Source organism: Podarcis cretensis, assembly GCF_951804945.1.
Source record: "Podarcis cretensis genome assembly, chromosome: 2".
NCBI lineage: Eukaryota > Metazoa > Chordata > Lepidosauria > Squamata > Lacertidae > Podarcis > Podarcis cretensis.
Genome location: NC_137171.1, coordinates 64,237,472 through 64,261,627, shown reverse-complemented (window position 1 = coordinate 64,261,627; position 24,156 = coordinate 64,237,472). Strand labels below are relative to the sequence as shown.

The 24,156-nt window shown below is 44.9% G+C and overlaps 1 protein-coding gene across 2 annotated transcripts in view; it reads left to right on the top strand.

The window, feature by feature from the left end:
- FAT2 (FAT atypical cadherin 2) overlaps positions 1 to 22,684 on the top strand; it is a 106,837-nt gene extending 84,153 nt beyond the window's left edge. Inside the window, exons 17-24 of one of the 2 annotated variants that reach the window (XM_079968178.1) lie at positions 436 to 579; positions 1,054 to 1,251; positions 2,121 to 2,931; positions 4,215 to 4,360; positions 10,113 to 10,554; positions 14,500 to 14,656; positions 16,835 to 17,253; positions 20,806 to 22,684. In XM_079968178.1, coding sequence (XP_079824304.1) covers positions 436 to 579; positions 1,054 to 1,251; positions 2,121 to 2,931; positions 4,215 to 4,360; positions 10,113 to 10,554; positions 14,500 to 14,656; positions 16,835 to 17,253; positions 20,806 to 21,329 — 2,841 coding nt within the window. In that variant the 3' untranslated portion in view covers positions 21,330 to 22,684. Of the gene's footprint in view, positions 1 to 435; positions 580 to 1,053; positions 1,252 to 2,120; positions 2,932 to 4,214; positions 4,361 to 10,112; positions 10,555 to 14,499; positions 14,657 to 16,834; positions 17,416 to 20,805 lie in introns of both variants that reach the window. The other variant, XM_079968177.1, reaches the window with a different exon arrangement.
- The last annotated feature ends 1,472 nt before the right edge of the window (positions 22,685 to 24,156 follow it).

Genomic DNA, 24,156 nt, shown 5'->3' with positions numbered 1-24,156 from the left:
TGGTTTCTTGACTTGGTCTATAAGCCTAATCTCATCTATATCCTCCCCCCTTGCTTCACCGTCTGTGAGTTGTGATCTCTGTTTATAAAATAAGGTTAATGTAAACGACTAAACAAAAGTTATCTTAATTTATTTTTATTTTTTTAAATTTTATTTACAGGCTTTTACAATATACAGAACAAAAATAAAAATAAATCACAATCATTCTTGATTCCCCTTCCCCTCTTTCTGCAGTTCCTTGTTTCTATTTTAATTTGCTGCATATCCAAATTTACTACTGATTGACTGACATGGACTTAGAACTGATCAACCCTGAAAGTCTTAGTAAAGTAGAAGGCACTTATAATATTAGGCCATAAATGATACTTTACTTAATCATTATTTAATGTGTATTGGAATAACCAAACTTCTTGGTACATGCGTTATATTTTCTAGATATCCAGCTATTCTCTCAAAGTCCGAGCCACTGACAATGGACAGGTGCCTTTTTTCAATGACACCACTGTACTCATTCGGGTGTCTGATGTCAATGATAACCCACCCAGGTTCTTTCAGCTCAATTACAGTGTGACTGTTCAGGTAAAGTATCAATCAGCCTTACCCGATTAGTCTTTTTCAAAGATAATCCTAAAAGTTGCCATGTTAATCACAGGGTTTCCTATAGGCTAAGAGGCAACTCAAGATTTCCAGTAATTATTAAAAAAAAACAATCCGGTGAAATTGCAGGAATATTTCATTCTACATAGCCCTTGAGTTTAACTGGATTTGAAGATATTAACTGTGTTGCAGTATCCACATTTGGTCAGAAGATTCTTTATAGCATAATTACCAAAATATCTCTTAACATTTAAAGAGGTATACAAAGTGGGACATTTTATTATGCTCACGTGCTCTGCACATGCTTAACCCTAGCACTTTTTGTTTCTGTTTTTGTGATGGCTTTTGACCAAAGCTGCAGTTGCAAATGAACCTTGAACATGTAAGCCAACTTGGCCATTCTGTGACTAGCTAGACAACTGGTCTTTCTCTAACTTTTTTCTCTGAACATTTCAGGAGAACTCTCCAGTTGGCAGTAGTGTCCTGGAGTTCATCATGAGTGACAGAGACTCCCCAGAGAATGGTCCTCCATATTCTTTCCAGATCACTGAAGGGAATGATGGAAAGGCATTCCAGATCAATCAGGATGGAGTGTTGCTGACATCATCCATCCTGAACAGAAGAACAAAAGAACAATACCTTCTGCAAGTCCAGGTAGATCCATCTTAGGCTCAAATCACACATTACATGGGAAGATTCTGAGTGGCTCTCCCAGCAATTTTTTTATAAATGAAATGGAGCCACAGGGCTGGAGAGCTGCCAGTTTCTTTAGAGCAGTAGTGCTGGCTAAGGGGCCGTTTCTCATATCAAAGGTAGCCTGCTGTTTGTGCTGTTGAGAGAAAGATACAAGTACCTTACAGAGCAAACAGCAACGTGGAAGTGTGTATTTTGATTGCAAAAGCACACTGTTGGTTGGGTTAAATAGCCGCTTCCCCAGTGCCACTGCTCCAACAGCATTGGTAACCCACACAGAAAGACCCTTTGGTAACCCACACCTTTAAACAAACATTCCCCACAAAATACTTAGCCTTGAATAAATTACAGACACTCAGCTTTGCAAGTAAGCGAATATTTTGCCCACAGAATTTCAGAAGTTACAACATAAAAGTCTCCATCTGCCGGCAGTAAAATAAAGATGAAAAAATGGTTCCAAACAACTTAAAAATAAAAGCACTTGGTTTCCTTCCTTCCTTTGTTGGGTTAGCAAAGATGCTGGTTATACAATCTCCATTTAGGGAGATTCAGTTCACTTGCAGGGAGCCATGGCCTCATGGCTCCTTCTTCCAGGAAGCTCAAAGAGAGAGGAAACAAAAGGCTGCTGGGAGCCTGCTAAACTCCACTCCCACTGGCAACCTGAACTCAGATTAACCCTTTCATTCTGCAAGTGTGAGTTGTTAACTGTATATTACATCATTTCTTACCTTGAGGAGGAGACTTGAGTAGGAGACGGAGGCATGCTAGCAACACGCTGAGCACAAGTGTTAGTGCACAGTTGTAAACATCTGCTGAATTTCCCTCAACAGGTCACAGACAGTGGTATCCCTCCTCTCTCTTCATCTGCATTTGTAAACATCCGGGTGACACAGCAAAGCAGATATCCACCTTCAGCCCTCTCTCTAGAGATTTTCATCAGTACTAATGAAAGAGCATTCCGCGGTGGGGTTCTTGGCAAAATTCATGCCACGGATCGAGACCCTCACGACACTCTGCTGTACACTCTGGAGTCGGAAGGGCTGGAAAAGAGACACTTCTCCATGGGGGCTACAGATGGGAAGATAATTGCAGACGAAAGTCTCCCACATGGTCACTATGCCTTGAATGTCACTGTCAGTGATGGGACCTTTGCAGCCACAACCAGCGTCCACATCCATGTGTGGTCCTTCAGCCAGGAAGCTGTGGAAAAGGCGGTGGTGCTGCACTTCCACCACCTCACCCCTGAGGAGTTTATAGGCGATCACTGGCGCAACCTGCAAAGGTTTCTGGGAAGCCTCTTCGAAACCAGGCGGCAGAACATCCACATGGCTAGCTTGCAGCCTTCAGGTGCTACCAATGGAGTGGACCTTCTGCTGGCCATTGGGGAGCCTCATCATCCATTCTTCCAGCCCAGCTTCCTTGTTAGCCGGATTTCTGAGTCAGCTGAAGAGATGGACCAGCGAGTAGGGCTGAAGATGAAGAAGGTGACTCATGTCCCATGCCAGGAGGGGGGCTGCACCACTCAGCGTGCTTGCAGAGAGACAATGCAGCTTGACCCGGGCATGGTGTTCACTTACAGTACAGCCCGACTCAGCGTTCTCACTCCCCGGCACAGTTTGGAGCAAGTGTGTTCTTGCAATGGTGAGAAAGTCTTCTGATAAATTATCTCCTTGAAAGCATTTCAGGGTTTTCTGTTGGTGTCCTTTTTGAACATTGTAGATTGCCCTGCATGTTTTGTTTCTTCACACACACACACACACACACACACACACACACACACACATCCTTCTTGCATCTTTGTCATTCAGACCAAAAATAATGTCTTTCCAAAAACTCAGAAAATAGCTACTCCACCCCCAAACTAACCTGTAACTCAGTGGTAGAGCCTACGCCTTACATTCAGGTGGTCCCAGATTCAATCCTTGCATCCCTAGATAGGGTTGGAAATCCCTCCCATCCCAACCCTGGACATCTGCTGCCAGTCAGCTGAGCTAGATAAACCTGACTCCAAATAAGTCAGCTTCCTGTGTAGTCACTGGGAGCACAACAGGGTCCAATCCTTCCCCCTGCCCTCCTGTGAAATCCCTGTGAAACCTACCTGCCTGCCTTGTTCTCCCCAGTTTCTATCTCATACACCCATTTCCTTGCACTGTTGCTCCAGCAGCAGTGGACCAGTGGGCCAGGGAATTCGGTCTTTCCCCGCTCCCTCTCAGATACCTGACATGCTGCTACACCTAGTATTGAAGCAATAGGTGTGGTTTTCACAGTGTTCATGGTTTTCACAGTGCTTGCAATAGGCTTTTGATGGCATCTGTCTGTCTCAAGATGCAACGGAAGACTGCGCCACCAGGGATAAAGTCAAACTGTTTGAGAGTGGCTGTGCCTGTAGAGATCAATATGGGAGAGAGGTGTTTTATGGCAGCAGGGGCAGATGAAGGCCTCTGGAAATTAATTTTTGAGACTGTCGTCCAGTAGGAAATGCAAATTTTGACGGCTTCACTCCCTGTCTGATGCACTTTTGTGATGTGGATTGCAAGGGATGTTCATTAAAACCCATGTTGTTGTGCCTTGGGGAAGCAGAGCTGGTGTAGCCTTGCAGGTAAAGAAGCTGAACTCTGAATCAGGGGGTCCCTAGTTCAAATCTCACCTCTGCCATGACTTGCTAGGTAGACTTAGGCAAGCTACTCTCTCTCAGTCCTCCTGCCTGCAGTACTGGGGGCAGCAATACTGGCTTCCTTTACAGGGTTGCTGCACAGATCTGGTCATGCATGTCCAAATCGCACTCAAAAGTGTTATTTAAATGTGAAGCATTATTATTAAATATCACTATAGATCATGTTCAGGATAAAGAATGCATAGAACTGGAAGAGTACTGTATGATGTCCTGTTTCTGAAAACAGCCTTTTTTAAACTTTCGTTTTCAGGTACAGCTTTGAAGTTCAGTGGACACAGCTACGTATGGTACCACCACCAAGGGAAAAGGGACTGGCAAATGCAGTTCCACTTGAAAACCCATCAGCTCCATGCCGTCCTGCTCACTACCAACGGAACCAATAGTGCCGTTCTGCAGGTAGGAATTGTGGATCCTTACATCCTTCACTACCACTACCCTGCAACCCAAGGAAGCAGGCACAATGTACTTCCCCATCTCAAATGTAGAGCACCTACATATATAGCTCAGTTGGTTAGAGTGTGGTGCGAATAACACCAAGATTACAGCTTTGATCCTTGCAAGGGACACCTGCATATTCCTGTATTGTGGGGCATTGGACTAGGTGATTCTCAGGGTCCCTTCCAACTCTTTGATTCTATATGTAGAGGTGCACTTTGCAACAACAACAAAAGGAGGGAGAGGCCAAAAAAACAACCATTGTGGTTTCTTGAAAAGTCAGTAAGTTTCCATCTTTATTTAAAGAAGTATATCTAAACTTATAAAAGTGATGTCATTGTGGTGTACGATAAAATCATTAAAATATAATAGAATTATAAAATCATAATATACAGAACAAACGGTCAACACTGAACCAAATTAATTCTCCAATTACAACTGCCTGTTTTCAGCAGGCAATGAAATAACTAAAATTGTAGGTGCCCCTCTGGTTTCAGCAGGAACAGTGTACTAGAATCCTGGTGCCATTGTACTAAAGGCCTTAGTTCGTGTAGAAGCTAAACAAATATGTGATAACTTTGGGACATCAGGCTTCATACAGATTATACCAGTCTTAACTTGGTAATGAACTGGCAATCAATGCAGAGCTTTCAGTATCAGGGTATCCTGCCAATTCAATGAACTTATGAACTTGGGAACCCTCAGGGCTTCCATTTCACCATGATTTGAGTTCATGGTTCAGTTCCTCTCATCCTGGCTACACAGGAAACAGCAATCATCAATTCCAGCGGGCTGCCATAATTATCTCAATACATATTTATGTCTTTCAAGTGGAGATGTGCTGAAATATAGTGTCATGGGCCATGCGGTTGATCTGGATGAATGAATAAGCTTCTCACACTTGGGGTCAAAACTGATGTGGTGCAGGAGACTGTCATCTGCTCACCCTGTTAACATAGGAACATAGAAAGCTACCTTACGCTGAGTGAAATCATTGGTCCATCTACCTCAGTATTGTCTACACTGATTGGCCACAGATCTCCAGATGGAGGAAATATGTTTCAGGCAGAAGATATTCCCAGCCCTACCTGGAGATGCTGAGGATTGAACTAGCATGCAAGAAGATGGCCTACCACTGAGCTATGGCCCTTTCCCCGCTTTAAAGCAGCCATGGGAGATTGTCTACATATCAAGCACCTAATTTAATCAACAGAGCAGTGCTGAGGGAATGGGAACTTCACACCCTTCACACCCCATGTTTTCCAGTTCAGCCTGAACCTGCTGTTAACCCCACTGTGGGGTGAAGGACAGGCATCATCCATGAAGTCTATGGGGGCTTTTTACCTTCACTACCCACTTTCTTAAACAACACTCATAAAATTGCTTAAACTGAATTAGGTTGAGACTAGCTGCTAATCTTCAAGACAAAATTTGCACATTCAGATCGCACAATTATGGTGGATCTGCAGAGGTTGCACAACAAACCTATTCCCCAAAAATATCAGACTTCTTGTGATAAGGAAAGTAATGGAAAAGACACTGGGAGGTGTGAGGAATGCTTGCCTTGATGCAACATCAGCAAACAGATTGCAATGAATGCTTGTTAAATAGCCATCATTGACTAATCTTCATGCGGGGGGGGGGGGGGGCGGGATGACTGCTCAACAAAATGGCTGTCTGGTCTCCTACGCAGCATTCAGTGAAAAAGAACATGCTTAACGGGCATGAGGTTAAAAATATTGAATATCCTTTGATGATTCATAAGGGGAGAAGGCAGTCACAGAATTGCCTCCTACATTTCTAACACTCAAGAGCCATTGGATAAAGATGAATAGGCAAAGTGCTCAGCTAATTATAGCTATTCAGGTAGACTGATGACAGTTATAATAATTACCACACATAATTCATTAGCTTTTAATGATCTAGCCTGTTTACACAATGAGTCTGAGATAAAAACACCTTGTCCGTCTTGTTTCTGTTTTTCTCGCACATCTCCTAATAGTTTTATCTTTTTGGCTAAAACACTTTGCTGGAAGACTGTGTCACTTATTGTGGGACAGAATCCCCCCAATTGCTCGATCCTGGTCTAGCTCTGGCTTTTCATATTGAAATCGGTGGAATTAGAGAGATGCTTAGCACTTTTGGAAATCCAGTTCCACAGGTTTTCCTAGCGCTGGCTATCACAGGCACAGCCTCTAAGCTGAGGTCTCCTTTTAGTTGTTTCACCACAATTTTAATTAACTTCTTATCTTTGTTTTTATGTGATACATAGCTTGTGTTTTTATTAGTAATGATTCAGATTTGACAGATAACATTTATTTTATGTATTTTAGTGGTTTTGGTGTATCTTGGTGGTTTTAGGAAAATCACAGTAGAAAAACACAAAAATACACAATATAACAACAAACAAAACAATACCCTCCCTCAGTTTAAAAGGCTGTGTAGATTGTTTAATCAGCCAAAGGCCTGGGAGAAGAAAAATGTTTCCACCTGGTGCCTAAAGATAAGTACGAAGGCACCAGACGAGCCTCCCTGGGGAGGGAATTCTACAAATGGGGAGCCACTGGAAAAAAGGCCTGTTCTCATGTTGCCACCCTCCAAACCTATCATGGAGAAGGCACATGAAGAAAGGCCTCAGATTATGATGACAGAGTCCAGGTCAGTTCATATGAGGAGAGGCGATCCTTGAGGTATTGAGGTCCTGAGCTGTTTAAGGCTTTATAGGACAAAACCAGCCCTTTGAATTAGGACCTGAAACTAATTTGCAGCCAGTGCAGTTGGGCCAGGATTGGCATTATATGCTCAAACCATCTTGCCCCGGTGAGCAACCTGGCCACTGAATTCTGCACCAGCTGAAGTTTCCAGACTGTCTTCAGAGGCAGCCGCACGTATAACTCATTGCAGTAATCTAACCTAGAGGTGATGACCCAAGTCTTCATTGACCTATGCTTTAATTCAGGGGTCGGCAAGATTTACTGGCTATGGGCCGAATCACTCCCATGGAAATCATCCGTGGGCCAGACTGGCGCAGCATGACGCCGGAAATTGCGTCTGCACATGTCCACGGCACCGGAAAATGCTTCTGCACATACCCAGATGCCTAAAATCATGCCTGCGCAGAAGCAATTTTTGGCGTCTGGACATGCGCAGACGCAATTTCCAGCACCGCTCAGCAAGTCCCCACACCGCACTATGCCAGTTTAGCACAGCGCGTGAGGGACTCACCGAGGGGGCTGCTCGGGGGCCGGTAAAACGGTCTTTGTGGGCCGCATCCAGCCCATGGGCCGCACGTTGCCGACCCCTGCTTTAATTGATGGCTGGCCTTTTTTCAGGATCATCCTACATGACTTACTGCTTGATGAACAGCCCATATGAAAGAAGAAGAGACTTAGTCAAGCACCAACATGTGCTTATATTTCTCTTGATGAGTTTCATCACTCAAGACATCTAGCCAGAAGCAGGAACATTTTAATCTGATATCATTCCCTTTTCTTTCTTTTTTGGCTGTACTTTTAGAATCTTTATGGAATTCAAAGGTGTGCTCACTGCTTCTCCCTTGGCAGCAGAGGAAGAACTTCACCCTCCAGATACAGTTTTCTTTTTATTTGATGGTCCTTGGTTGAGTTTAATGCACCTTGATGCAGAAAGAGGAGCTTGTAACTTACTGATTCCAAAATTTTAATATATCTTTTGCCATTGCTACAGCACAGCACTTAGCAGAAAAAACAAATTACTTTAAAATTACCTTTGAATCCCTTGCCCCATTTGTTTAGTTTAAAAAAACCACACATCTATTTTACTCATTTTAATACTTCAGTGCACAATCTGTCCTAAGCACATTTAAATCCTAATGATTTCAACAGGAGAATGAAGCAGTCTGCTTGGCTGACATCAGCAGCATCTTAAAGTGATTAACTTTGGTCAAATTGTATCTTTATTGTTGTTCTATCATTCACTCCTTGAAATAGATTTCTTCCCCCTTCCTTTCACCCTCCCAACATCTTGCAAACCAACAGCTTTCCTCCACAGCTATTTACATCACATTCTGTGAGCAAAGCTGTTCAGCGTGGCTCATAAATGTTAAAAACATATGAAATTAAAATAATGTTATAAAGGTCTGTTAAATAGCACAAAGGCATAGCCAACAATCAAACAGGTATGAATCTCCTCCCTAACAAGAAAACAAAAAAGACAGTAAAATGTAAATTGCAGAAATTGCAACAGATTTTTCACTTGCGAAACATAGGCTGGGCTTAGACAGGCCTTTTCGGAGAATAAATTCCATAGGGAAGGGCATTCTGGCAAGCACTCTTCTGCAGCCCTCCATAAACATAAGTGACAGAATGGGCTTAATAAGAGGGTAGGAACCATAACTCAATGCCCAAACACATGCCTTGCGTGCAGGAGGCCCCTGCTTCGATTTCTAGCTGGACTAGGTGGGTCATTGGACTAATTCAGCAGGCTCATCTTGTGTTCTGTGAGCTATAGATTTGGTGTGGGTACAGTGGTACCTCGGTTACATACGCTTCAGGTTACATACGCTTCAGGTTACAAACTCCACTAACCCAGAAATATTACCTCGGGTTAAGAACTTTGCTTCAGGATGAGAACAGAAATCGTGCAGCGGTAGCAGTGGGAGGCCCCATTAGCTAAAGTGGCGCTTCAAGTTAAGAACAGTTTCAGGTTAAGAACAGACCTCCGGAGGGCTCCCCGTGCTTCGGGCGAGTGTCTGCAAGTCTTGCGCACCCGGCAGGAGCTCCCGCCGGGCGTGCAAGGCTTGGAGCGGCAGCTTGCCGCCCGAAGCACGCAGAGCCCTCCAGAGGGCTCGCCGTGCTTCGGGCGAATGTCTGCAAGCCTAGCGCGCCCGGTGGGAGGTCCCGCCGGGCGCGCGAGGCTTGGGGCGGCAGCCTGCACCCCGAAGCACGTGGAGCCCTCCGGAGGGTGCCCCGTGCTTCGGGCAGGCGTGTGCAAGGCTTGGGGCGGCAGCTGCGGCTGGGGGGGAAATAATTTTTTTTTATTCACTCCCCACCCCAAAAAACGAGGTGCGTCCTATGGGCCGGTGCGCCCTATAGGACGAAAAATACGGTATATCATTTTGGTGCGGGAACTCACAATAAAATACCACTGTAAAATTGTGTTTGATGCTTAGGCTGTGAACACACTGTACCTTTAAACCACATTTGAAGCACATCCCTACCCCCAGTCAAAGAATTCTGGGCACTATACTTAACCCTTCACAGAGTTACAATTCCCAACATCCTTAGCAAACTGCCATGCCCTGAATTCATTGAGGAGGGGAATGTGCTTAAAGAAATAGTGTGAGTGCAGCCCCAGACTCTAAAAACAGAACAAGAAAGCAAAATGGACACTCTATCTATCTATCTATCTATCTATCTATCTATCTATCTATCAACTATCTATCTATCTATCTATCATCTATCTATATCTATCTATCTATCTATCTATCTATCTATCTATCTATCTATCTATCTATCTATCATCTATCTATCTATCTATCTATCATCTATCTATCTATCTATCATCTATCTATCTATCATCTATCTATCTATCTATCTATCTATCTATCTATCTATCATCTATCTATCTATCTATCATCTATCTATCTATCTATCTATCTATCTATCTATCTATCTATCTATCATCTATCTATTTAAAAAGCAAACACCTCTACCTGTTTTGGTATGTTTTGCAGCTTGTGAATGGAGTGCCTTGCCTTTGGTACAGATGTCGGAATGGTTTCAGCGGTAACCTTTCGTCCAGCCAATTTGTGGGTGACGGAAAGTGGCACTCTGTCTTCCTGGAAGTGAAAGGCAATTCCATCCGTTTGCTTGTGGACAGCTTGGGAAATGCCTCTCTGCAGCTCCCTGAGGCCTGCAACCCTTCCCATTCCAGAAGAGATCTGCTCATTGGAGGGTTTGTGCAGCACCATCAGGCTCAGAGGGTCACTGATGGGTTCAGAGGGTGCCTGGATGCCATTACGCTCGATGGAAGAGACCTGGTGGTCATACCAAAGGAAAAGAGGTCCAGGGGTGTTGTTGAAGAGGCAGGCATTCGGCAATGCTGCCCACACACCGGTGCCTGTAGGAGCAACCCGTGCCTCAATGACGGACTCTGCATTGAGATACAAGGTGGAGGTAAGAGCTGTGTTAATAACAGTAATGGGCAATGTACAATTTTTTTCGGGGGGGGGATAGAGCAGCGTCCCCAACATGACAGCCTCCAGATGTTTTGGTCTTCAGCTCCCAACATCCCTGACCATTGGCCATGCTGGCTGAGGCTGATAGGAGTTGTACTCTGGAACATCCATAGGGCACAATGCTAGGGGAAGGCTGGCCTAGAGAAATAACAGCAGGGATTAGTCACATTTAAGGAAAATGGCTTCTGTGAAACTATGAACGATAGTGGAGACATTGATCTGTTTAGGATGTCTCGTTGCCTCTTCATAAAGCATGGCTTAAGAAGCCAGAAATGAGCATAAAACCTGCACACAGGGCTTTTTTTCAGGGGAAAGTCACAGAAACTCAGGCCCGGCACCTCTCAGGTGGGTTCCAGTACCTCTCAGGTAGGCACCATTGCCATTCTAAGAGAATGAGGGAGGTGAATTCTAGCACCTCTTTTTTTAGAAAAATAACACTGCCTGCCCACACTTCATTTACATCTGCTTAATATGCTGATTGGTTAACCAACATTAAACCAGACTGTTTGGAATGTACCAAGGAACTCTGGTTTAAACAAGCCAGGATCTTCATGTCAAAGCCAGCACACAAGGGGAAGAGGTAGGCAGAGGCAAGAAACTTGACCCGGGCTTCCTAAGCCATGGTTTATGGAACTGGCAGTGTTACAGGTGAACTGAGCTTGTGTGACGCTGGCCGCTGTTGCCAGGTATTCCCACTAGCTGGAACTTCTTGAGTTGATAAGGGCAATTGGGAAATTCCAAATGATTTGATCACTGAAGGACCAAACTGCTTCATTGCCTTCATTCAAATGTGCCTGGGGGAAAAGGCAGCAGAAAGAAAGCTCTTCCTCCAATTTTCTGTTCCCATCCCTTCTTTCAATAACTTAAGCGCTTGGGAGTCTGATCTTTAGATCCATTTGTACTGTCAGACAGGAGTAGAGGTTTACTTGGTTTGTCTGAACCTTCCTACCTACCTACCCAATATTTGTATCCTGCCCTTGTATCCTACCTACCTACCCAATATTTGTATGCTCCAAGGAACTCAAGGCATTTTCTCCACATAGCAACCCTAAGCTGAGGTTGGGTGGACTAGCCTCAAGTCACCCAATGAGCTTATTGCAAGGCTGCCAGACAAATGGCAGCTGCTGAATTCCTACACATCAGCCTCTCCCCCTTTACATTTAAATCAACAGTGCAAGGGACAAGAATGTGAAAAGTGTGGGATTTTCTCTTTGCCAGCATTTGCTGCAAAGGGAGAAGGGTGTGGAATGGATGAAGGTTTTAGCCTGTGGCCAGCGAAGAAGATTTGGATAATAAGAATGTTTAGGCTGGCAGGATGGGAGGAGCAGGGGAACCTGTTTTGGCCTGTGAGTATTTTGGAAGGCAAGCGAGTGGCACTGGGAAAGGGGCTTAAATAATTGGGTTGGGAACTCCAAAGAGAGGCATATTCATTACGAAGGCATGCATGTACTCAGGCCCAAAGTCGGTGAGTAATAATTTTCAATTAGAATGCAGTGGTGGTTATAATGGAGGTGCATTGGGACGCTAGACTTGGAAAGATAGCACATTAGAAGAGGAAAAGATGAGGGCTTTTTAGGGAATTGGCACCATAATTAAAGCAGTCCTTCTCCCCCAGCAAAATCACACATAGCAAAATGTGTGTTGCTCTGGTGCCTACTGAGCAGGGGTGCTTAGGCCTTCAGCTGTCTCTAGTCTGGTGGCCACATGTGAACACTGATCCTTGGACAAATGGCTTTAATGGTGACCCCAGAAGTTATCCGTACTATACATTTCAAGCAGCCTCATACCACTTTAAGCAGTCATGGCTTCCACCAAAGAATACCGGGAACTGAGGATTGTTAAGGGTGCTGAGAGTTGTTAGGAAACCACTATTCCCATCACAGAGCTCAGGGTAGTTTACCATTCAGCCCCTCTTCCCAGGGAACTCTAGGAATTGTAACTGTGGGGGAAATAGGGGTCTCCTAACAACTCAGGTGGCGCTGTGGGTTAAACCACAGAGCTTAGGACTTGCCAATCAGAAGGTTGGCAGTTCGAATCCCCGCGATGGGGCGAGCACCCATTGCTCAGTCCCTCCTCCTGCTAACCTAGCAGTTCGAAAGCACGTCAAAGTGCAAGTAGATAAATAGGTACCGCTCCGGCGGGAAGGTAAACGGCATTTCCGTGTGCTCCTCTGGTTCGCCAGAAGCGGCTTAGTCATGCTGGCCACATGACCCGGAAGCTGTACGCCGGCTCCCTCGGCCAATAAAGCAAGATGAGTGCCGCAACCCCAGAGTCGGCCACGACTGGACCTAATGGTCAGGGGCCCCTTTACCTTTAACAACTCTCAGCACCCTTATCAACCATACTTCTCAGGGTTCTTTGGGGAAAGCTATGACTCTTTAAAGCAGTATAAACGTACGCTCTAAGTGGGGCTTTACATTCATACACTTGATTGACTGGTTTTATTTCCATTTGGTAACCCATGAGCTTCACTGGGGGGGGGGGGAGAATACAAATCATAAACTCCAGCTCTAGTGCAAAGCATGATGTGCAATGAGCTTTAAGCAGAATCATTTTTATACTCTCTGTCACTGGTGTCCACATCTGTGGAAAGCATTCTGACCTAATGCTCATGGGACGAAGCCACACATTTTATAAGCAAGGAGGGCACCCAGCAAAGGTGCTCGTTGGCTTGTAGAGATTTTTCCTTTCCCTATCCTGGGGTGGTGGTGGGACTGATGGGTGCTTGGAGGTGACTTGGATAGCAGTGTGTGGTAATGGGAGACACGCACTGAGAAACACTTTGAACCACCTTCTGTAGGCATGTGCACCTTTTGTTATTTCTGCCTGAAGCCTGCTGTCGAGTTGCATGCCCTGACAGGTGAGCAGTTAGCAAAAGGCGGAGAGCACACGTCCTCCTTTCCTTCAGCTCAGAGCAAAAAGCTTACAATTCTTGTCTTGTCAGATCAGCAGCTCAGGCACACTTGTCAGACAACAATTTTCAGAGAGACAAGGGCGTATAAGTTCATGTCCTCACAGATTTACATGCGCTTCTGCAGCACGCGGTGACAGCATGCTTGGGGACATGCATGACGGTCTCCGTGTGATGGTGGGAAGATGCCCGTACAAAGTGTGTGCCTGCATAAACGCAGAAGCCATGGTTGGGGTTTTCAGGAATGCCAACAATAAGCTAGAACAGCCCCGGAATTGGTATCTGAGCATCATCTGATCATTTTGTAAGTGCATTTCCCTTGAGCACCTGTGCTGGGAGAAAACAGGAAGGTGCAAAATATAGTAAGCAAAATGGCAATGGAGAGTAATGTCTTTTGTGGCCGCGATTCTACATGCGCTATCCAATAGGTGTCTATGACACCGGTGCAGTTGAGGTAGTGCAGCTGCAGTGCTAATTACTGTAGTAGTTTGAGCAGTGAATGGTTCCGATTTCCCCAGCAACTCAACATTTGTTTCGGTGCACTGTAAATGTTATTTCCCAGGAATGGATGGCTGTAACAATGGTGCATTCCACACAGGGCTGGCTGTACCATAAGGCAGAGTGAGGCAATTGCCTCAGGCAGTAGATTGGAGGGCAAGAGCCCTAATATTCCTCCTGAGCCCCTGGCCATTCTCCCCTGTTGCAGATCTGAGCAATACGTGCCACAGAGCTGTCCTGCTCCCTCATAACTACTCTACCACCCTCAGGTGCACTGGAAACACTACCATCAAATTGCTGGGCAGCAGGGTGTAGGATTCTACTGTCATCCAGCTTCTTTATATTGAATTGGGTTGGAGGCCCTATCTTGTCCTTTGCCTCTGGGCTGGTTCCCTGATTCCACACATGAAAAAATGTCATTCTGGTTTCACTTGTTTTTCAAACCTTTTCCATTTTTTCCGCTCCTGTCACTAGGTTATTCTTGCATCTGCCCCATCCAGTTTTCTGGAGACCATTGCGAAGTTGCTGATAACCTTTGTGAAGGCAAGCCCTGTTTGCATGGGGGGACTTGTGCCCTCTCCGAGAAAGGCGGCTATACCTGCCATTGCCCAGAGTGGTACTGGGGAGAAAGGTAGGTGTGGCCCTTAAGCATTACCCCCTCCGTGCTTAAATGACACAAGAAGCAGAGAATCATAGCACTACCAACAGTTTTCATGCCACGTCTGAAATGCAACATCTGTCAGAGGAGTTGGTTTACACGTTTCAGATGCTAGATGGGTTCACACATGCTCGTTCAGAATGGATACCCTAATTCCATTTTTTAAAAAAAACACTGCGAAATAATAACTGCCTGTAGAGTTTCACTATCAACCAGTGGCAGCCTCTTACTTAAATATGAAGTCCGTAGATCTCATGGTTAGGTCCAGAACAAAAAGTTGTTGGCGGGTCTTTGAATTCACTCAGATGATCAGAGAAAAAGGAAAGGCCAGTCAATATTTATAATAATTTTGGTTTGAGGACAACCATGAAAAAGGAGAGTAACTCTCCTCATCTTGCCTGTGTGAGGAAAATGCACAAATCGTCACTAGGTGGTGCTGCTGTACAAGTACATCAGGTTATTCTGTAGGTCTTTGGCTACATAACTGATGAGTAATGTATTTTCATTATTATTACCTGCCATCAATGTCACTATTATTAATTAATTAAACGGGAAATTATTTACACACATAGCAAATACAGTTGTTTGGGTGAGCAGCAGGATGTTTGGGGTTATGGGAACCCAATTATGGATCTCCCTAGGCTATACACACCAGATCCTAGGGGCTGAGACACTTTTGCCTACCCCCCCTTTTTTTGAGGCAGCTGGGCCCCTCAATGTTCAAGGGGCATTCAACTCTACCCCCCTGGTTCCTTGTGACATCGCACGTGTGACATCAGGACGTTGTGTCGAGCCCCCTCAATCATCTTGAGAAGTTGGTGCCTCTGTTCAAGGTACAGCACCAACAATTGCCCAAGTCAGGCTCTGGCTAAAGCCTCAGGGATAGGAATAGCATCTCACCAGCCTGACCAACACTCACCACCAGGCCCAGATGGCAATGTGTAGGCATCACTTCACTTGGCAGTAAAACTTGACTCCCATCCAGCTAGCTGCTCCCCTTCCTCCTCCATCCATCTGCCTTTTGGGAGCTCTGAGAAAGGTCCAAGGGTATCCTCAGAGCCAGGTATTGTAGGTGAGGTGGCCAGAAAAATGCCTCTGCCACTGCTGCTTTTTGCTACTGTGGCTTTTCTAAACTCAGTGGGTTTAAAAGTTGTAAAAGTACTTTCCAGCACAGCAAAGCACATTAGCGCCAGAGGCCTTCTCAGTGACTTTACCTAAAATCCCTTTGTCTGAAGAAGGATGCCTTTGGCTGCTTCTCAGAACCCAAATGGCAGAGAAGTGCTTGTAAAAAAAAAAGTAGGAGAGGGGGCTGTGGGGAGCAGGGGGAAGGGAAGGGTGGACAAATTGCTGCAGCAAAAAGGACACTGGAGGCAGGGAGGTCGAGGGGGGGGGAGACATTGGCTGGGTTGTGCCAATGAGCCCCTGAAGTTTGGCACCGGCCCTGGGCCTCTCTGTCAAATACTTTTAGAGCTGTTGTTAGGATGACATAGGCCAACAAAAATCTGGCATTCATAAAGCTTATGGCCTCTCATCCTGTTCACCAGCATTCCCATGCCATTAACACGAGACTGTCCGGCCTTCTATGAACATTTGTTCTTCCTTTATATTTGATAGCATGTTATACGCAGGTTATACACCAAAGTATTTTCAAAGTGTGGTATTCCTATAGAATGATTATCACTGAAGAGAAATGACTTCAAGTTTTGAACTATTATTAACTTTTATAGTATTAAAATGGAAATGGTTTTGTTGGCACACCAGCAATATTTACAGTAAAAAAAAAATTAAAAAAGGAATTAAGGTGAACATTCTGAACAGAACATTGTTTTTTACAAAAATAGCTTTGTGGTTTTTTTAACCCTGTTTTTTTTTGTTGTTGTTTTTTTGCATATTGACAACTATACACTTTGAATCAGTTCTACTGGCTGGATTTAGCTACACTTAATTGTAATTCTTTCACTGAAGGCAATATGAGTTAAGATACCTAATTGTTTCTTCAGTGGTACTATGGACACAACCATTTTTAGCTAGAGTGGAATGCAGTTTTTTTGTTCCTCTGGCACTGTAATTCCTCGATGATCTCACAGGTAGAGTCTCTGATACGTGTGATGTCACATTGTCTAATAATGCCTTCCACCATCTCTTCCACAGATGTGAAAAAGTTGCAGAGAAATGCCTGGAAAACCCATGTCTGAACTCTGCACGCTGTGTGAATTCTGATGGTTCCATTCACTGCATCTGCACGGGCGACTTCCAGGGAGCATTCTGCACGCAGAAAATTGTGACTCCAACAATTAGTCCATCCAGCTGGATCTTGGGGTCTGGAGAAATTGCTGTGATTTCTGCTGGGCTGTTAGGTGTCCTCATCTTGGTGACAGCATTTATACTTATCCGCAAATTCTACTGCCACAAAGTCAAGGCTCACAAGCCTGTGGCCAAAGAAGACCCAGACCTGCTCTCCAAAAGCGAATTATCCAAAAGTGTCGGGGTTGGCACTCAAGGTCTTACCCCCATTGAACTAAACATCCTCAGCGACGGTCACCACCACCATCTCGATGCACTAGACCCAGGCAAGCCTGCTGTCACATCGGAGTTTGCGACCTTCAACACAAACCATGTTCAGAAACAGCGGGGCGCCATTGTGTGCAGTGTGGCCCCCAATCTCCCAATTGCCACGCCCTCACCTGAAAATGAGCCCGTCATCAAGAGCACCTGGGCTGGAGAAAAGATGGGTTTGTTTGACCTTCTTTCTCTCTCCCCCCCCCTTTCCCTCTGCTGCATTGGGGTGCTTCCAAATGACGTTCCTTCCCAGCAGTTAGTGCTCGCAGTTGTTATTGTGTGAGATGTCTTTGTCTCACAGTAGCCATTCTGTCACAGGGATCTCCATTTCTTGCCATTCAAAACACAATATTTTGTCTCTGGGGGAACATATTTTCACCTTTGCCCTCCCCAATATAGATCATTGGTTGTGCTAGGGTTGGTGTGAGTATTGTGTAACTTTGGCTGTGCCCATTACATCAGTGTTCAGAAGCTTCTCCTGCCATTTTGTGGTCTTTAAAAAAAAATTGATTTTAATTTTTGAGAAGCTTTCCACTCTGAACCCCTCAAGCATGTTGCCCTTAAAAGAAACAGAAGTGAGCTAGCTAGCCAGGCTACCTTCACATCCTCCATCAATGCAACACTTGGGGGTTAAAAAATAATAATCTTTGACTGGAAGGTTTTCCTTATCTCTCACACCAGTGCACAGATTTCCTTCTGAGTAAAAGGATTTGGTGACCACTTGTATGACTATCACACCAAAGCAAGATTACCGCCGCCGCCACCCCCCACACACAACCACTGTGTATCTGAAGAAGTGTGCATGCACACGAAAGCTCATACCTAGAACTAACTTAGTTGGTCTTTAAGGTGCTACTGGAAGGAATTTTTTTTCTTTTATTTTGTTTTGACTATGGCAGACCAACACGGCTACCTACCTGTAAACACAACCATTAGATGGGGAAATGGTCTGATCTTTGCTTTTGTATTTTCTGAAAAGAATGAGTGTGCAGTCAGCAAAACAGCAAGAAGCCACTAGCTCAGATAGGAGACAAAAGTAATGTAGGCAAAATATTTGCTCCTTCCAGCCCCATGGTTTTGCCCTTGATCCCTGAAATCTTCATGCAGCCTTGTATGCCCTGCTGCTGAAATGTGTGGATCCTGATGCTCTGTCAGAAAGGACATTTTCACACACCAAAAACTAGACTGAGTTGCCTATGATCTGTTTCAACACAGCAGTGCTTTTGTCTGGGCCTGTGAAGTATGATTATACTTGCCTTTTTATAAAAAGAGAGCAGCTTGGCAATCAGGTTTTTTTTTTTGGGGGGGGGGGGATACTATGGCATTTATCAGCTTGAAGTTCCTTCCCCTGCAAGCAGAAGCTGCGTGCAAATAAGATGAAATCATATTTAAGCAGCTGTGTTTAATAAGGGAATTGCTAATTCAGGGGCAATAATATATCCAAGTTTATTACTGTGCAGAAGGAGTTAATTACATAGACAGAGTAGTAGGCAAGCTGAGCTCTGATGTAGTTCATGATGGAAATCTTTCATGATTTTTCAGCCAAGTTTCAGTGTCAGAGGCTATCATGTCCATCAAACTGACTTGCTTTCACTTCTCACATAGCAGTCAAACAGGCCAGCTATGAATCTCAAATGCCAGTAACAACATATTTCAGTAACAAAGTAATGTGATGGATGGATGTGCCATATTAAAGAGAACGTGAATGAGATAACCAATCAGAATGGGAGAAAATATCATGGTCCACCACTGTTGCATTTTGGATAAGGGAGGATGGGGTGACCACAGGCTTAGAAATGAAGAATGGTCACATTCAGAACAGAAATTCTGCATGTTTGATCCCAGAATTTTTTAATTTGTGGGAGGTAATTAATGTTCTGATCACTAGAGGCTAGGTAAAAAAGAGGTGGGAAGTCTTCCCACCTGTTTTCCATGGTGAAATAATGGAACTGCCCAATACACTCTACATGGGGCTACTACTAGAAACAGCATCACCATGGTAAGTTTGGCCCAATAACAAGAGGCCTCGCTGATCCCAAGGCAGCCCAATGGGGTGCCTGCTAGATGTTGTTGGACTCAAATTCCCATCAGCCCCAGCCCCAACATGATGCTTACATGTCACTGACAAGAATTAGCCAAGGGGAGTGGGTGGCATTATTAGCAAGAGCCCACTGTCAGATGTTAGAATACATCTGTATAACCTGCTTGCAGCACTCTTCCATCCACCACTAAATGTGATTCAAACAGCAAAAATATTTGCCAAGAGGTGCCTCAAACTTCACACTGCATACTGTTACAGAATTGTTCAGTATTCAGTGCTATAACAACATGACGGGTACAAAGGAATAGCATTCGGTTGTAGCTTACACTCGAAGCACACTCATTTAAATTAATGGTCATAACTAATTTAAGATCATTCATTTCAGTTGGTCTGCTCTTCAGTTGGTCACAGGTAGCACTGTGGTCTAAACCACAGAGCCTAGGGCTTGCCGATCAGAAGGTCGGTGGTTTGAATCCCCGTGATGGGGTGAGCTCCCGTTGCTTGGTCCGTGCTCCTGCTAACCTAGCAGTTCAAAAGCATGTCAAAGTGCAAGCAGATAAATAGGTACCGCTCCAGTGGGAAGGTAAACAGCGTTTCCGTGTGCTGCTCTGGTTCGCCAGAAGTGGCTTAGTCATGCTGGCCACATGACCCGGAAGCTGTCTCCAGACAAACGCCGGCTCCCTTGGCCTATAGAGTGAGATGAGTGCGCAACCCCAGAGTCGTCTGCGACTGGACCTAACAGTCAGGGGTACCTTTACCTTACTCTTAGAACTAACATTGGCTACATCCCCTTGATGTCTAGTGAGATGTTTAACATGTGGGTTATCCATGCTTGAGGGGGCTGAGTAGAATGCTGCTGCTGCTGCTGCTAAAGATTTCTTACCCACTATTCGCCATAAGGGTGGGATACAGCAATTTAAAAATACAATATTGAAATTGGTTACAACAACTTACAATCAAAAGAATGGGGTGGGTCTAAAAACATATATCTCAAGTGTCAAAGGTATAGAGGTGCATAGGACTAAAACTGCACAATGAAGACTCCAGATGCAACTGGGAGCTAATTCCACAGTTTAGTGTCTGAAAATGCCCTCTCCCAGTGTGTTGCCCACATTCTGAGGATGGTCAAACTAAGAAAAGGACCCCTACTGCTAATATTAACATCCAAGAGGGCCTGCAGGGAAAGAAATGGTCTTTCATATATTTGGAGCCTGAGTCATTTAGGGCTTTGAAGATTTAATTTGAGCACCTTGACAATACCACACATCCAAATGGCTATATAAACCAACAGGTGAAGGAGGGGAGAAGTTTACTGTGTGAGGATCCAAATTCTTCCTCATCCTTCAAGGATTGTGTTCCCCAATCGCTTCTCGGCCTTTTGGCTAAGATCAAGTGTGAAAGATTGTGTTCCCTTGGAAATAGCTCATTCTAACTTCTTATGATGAACTGATTCTAGGCAGAAAGTGCAGAGATGGCTACACATTCCTTGGGAGGTATTAACATGCTTCTGATTTTCTTCTAGTGTACCCAGGAGAAACAACCTACTGGCCTCCAAGATACCAGCCAGCCGATCTCCAAGAGTACCATCAGTATGAAGTGATTCAAGGCCCTCTTCCACCTTCTCCGTGCCGTAGGCCGCCGCCTCCTTCTGTAGACTCAGATACAACAGGCCTTTATGGTGGCTTTCCTTTCCCGCTTGACCAAAGCAACAAACGGGCCCCAATACCACCCCGCTATAGCAACCAGAATCTGGAAGACTTCTTACCTCCTGTTCCTGGAGAGCTACCTGCTTCCCAGTGCCAGAATGAATATACTGCCATTAGCTACTACCCTTCTCAGCGCGTAGAGAACGAGGGGCCACCTTACCACCCAGACAGTGGGTACAAGAGAGTAAGCATGCGACTCAGTGTGGCCCAGCCATCCTACGCAGACTGCGAGGTGAGGCCTACGTCCACTATCAGAACTCAGCCAGTTCCGCCTCCCAGTTACGAGGGCTCTGACATGGTGGAGAGTGACTATGGGAGCTGCGAGGAGGTGATGTTTTAGTGGGACTCGTGTTTGAAACGAGGAGGACTTCCAATTTCATCTGCACTATGAAGGAGAGGCAACTTTCTTTGGAGTATCCATTTCCCGGAACATGTGACTTCCTGTGGTATTCTAAGCAGCCTCATCCATGCACATAATTACACTGAAAATTAGTATTGGTGCCACAACCCTGGTCAACAACCACTTCTGCTTTGGACTGGATTTCAAATACAGCTTGTTTGTTTTTTGAGCTGGATTGTATCTGGAGAGCCAAAGAGAACACTGGCATCTTCTGAGCAATAGGGAGTCCTTCAGAAGTGGACAGAGAACTTCAACGCCATCTTCCAACCCCTTGCATGGACACCTTCTACACAGAACACGTTAGAATGCATGGGCACTTGTGGTTGTCAGTTGCCAAAGCAGCAGTAATCAGGGCTGAACTGATTGCTTATTGTAAAATATAAGGGAAACATTGGAGTGGCAGTGAGAAATCTCTTAGTGCTGCCTTTGGATCTGGCATCAAAGGTTTACATTAGGCGGAAAGCTCCCTGAGGAGAAAAGGAGGCGGGTGAGAATGGGCTGCCCTGCAGCTCTATGTCCCCTTGCTCCTTTCATAGAAAGGGGGACTCTACTGTCAGATCCATTCATTCATTGGCCTGTCACCCTCGAGCCCTGCAAAAGAAAAGGGCCTGGGGAAGAAAAGGAAAGAAAGAAAGAGAACAGTTATATTTTTATAGGAGAAAGAGTTGCTGCCCAGAAAGCATCGTCTCCTTATCTTAGGCCACAAATTGTCACTGGCGCTAGAGGTCAAGTGAAAGTAATGAGTGCAGATGGTGGGCTAGGAAAGGTCATAAAGGCAATATGCCATATTTGTATCACAAGCCTTGTCTGTAACCTGTAAGTGGCGTCCTCCACAAGGGCGCCATATTAACCAGATCAAGGAAGTCAAGGGTGGTGGTCGATGATCAGTCTATCTTCCTACAATTCCCATAATTTATGAGAGCCTGTGTTACTGTGTTGCTGCCCTGTAAACAGAGTGTGCTGGCTCCATCTGCATCAGCTTTAGTACATGCCATGAACCATGGGCATGTAACTGTATATTTCCTCTCTCTCTCTCTCTCTCTCTATATATATATAAATAGATATACATATGGACATACTTGTGCAAGGTGATGTGTGTGAGAATGCGTGCGACTCTGCTGACGGACAAACATGGGGAAAGAGAGCCCAAATTGGGTGTGGAGTGGATTATTTAATACAAGGCTGGCCTGTACCTTTAATGCACTGTGCATCTTTAGTTAAATGAAATATTTCTCTGTGAGAGTTTATTATGGACATTTGTTTATCAAAAGCAATAAAGTGGATTTTTTTTTAAATGTGTTATTTGCAGATCAATTTGGGTTACTGGATAACTGTCCAGCAGCAAGCAATCAGCACAGATCACACTAAAGACAGGGCTATGGAATTTTTACCCAAACCAAACAAACCGCAGGAGCATTCAGCTCTACTGAGTCAGCTCAGTGGTAAGACACTGGCCTTGACCCCACTGTAATCGTAAGAAGATAAGAGCCCTGCTGGGTCAGGCCAAAGGCCCATCTAGTCCAGCATCCTGTTCTCACACTAGCCATCTAGATTCCTATGGGAAGCCCACAAGCACTCTCCCCACATGTGATCTCCAGCAGATGGTATTCAGAGACATCTTGCCTCTACCAGGGCTGGTAGAACACAGCCATCATGGCTCATAGCCATTGATTGGCTTATCCTCCAGGAATTTCTCACATCCAAATTTCAGGCTGTTTGTCAGACATAACAACTAATGGCCCCTAAATCTCACTGCACATCCCCGTTCACAACAGTTTATTTATTTATTTATGCATGCATGCATGCATGCATGCATGCGTCTGTCCAGTTCAATAGGGCTCAGATGTATATTGAGATGTAGCTGTGCCTCCATGTTGGTTAAATGCATTGAAACTGGTTATGCACATGCATCATTGTCCAATTATTCTATTATGATATTTGAAAGCTTGAAAAGGCACCTGATGATTGGTACAATGCAGTGACAAATGTTTCTCTATCAGTAAACAATCAGCAGACCTTACTCTTGTCTCTTGTCTTAAGAAAATGGAAGTCAGCATCTCTTATCAGGCATTATTTATATTTTTCCCAACATGGAAATGACCTCTCTCCACGCTTGCTGACTACAAAGTCTTAACCACAACAAGTTTTTCAGGTAGAAAAACCAAGTAATTGCAATGTAGCAACCGCTAGTTGTTCTTATGGCATCCCTACCAACTATCTAGGTGGCGCTGTGGGTTAAACCACAAAGCCTAGGACTTGCTGATCAGAAGGTTGGCAGTTCGAATCCCTGTGACAGGGTGAGCTCCCGTTGCTCGGTCCCTGCTCCTGCCCACCTAGCAGTTCGAAAGCACGTCAAAGTGCAAGTAGATAAATAGGTACCACTCCAGCGTGAAGGTAAACGGCGTTTCTGTGCACTGCTCTGGTTCGCCAGAAGCGGCTTAGTCATGCTGGCCACATGACCCGGAAGCTGTACGCCGGCTCCCTTGGCCAATAAAGCGAGATGAGCACCGCAACCCCAGAGTCGGTCAGGGGTCCCTTTACCTTACCAACTATCTGCTGCGGTGATTATTTATTATTCATTCTTTTGTATTAGGAAAAGACAATCACAGTGAAGTGAGGAACTTTCCTCCTCCTATGAGCTTATGTGTGGAAAAACTGGTCCAACTGGGGTTGTTGTTGCCTGATGCCAGAAAAAGAAATCGCCAAGTAATGTGGCAATTGTGTTCTTTCAAGGCATTTAAGTTGCTGCCATTAGAGAAAAAGGAGA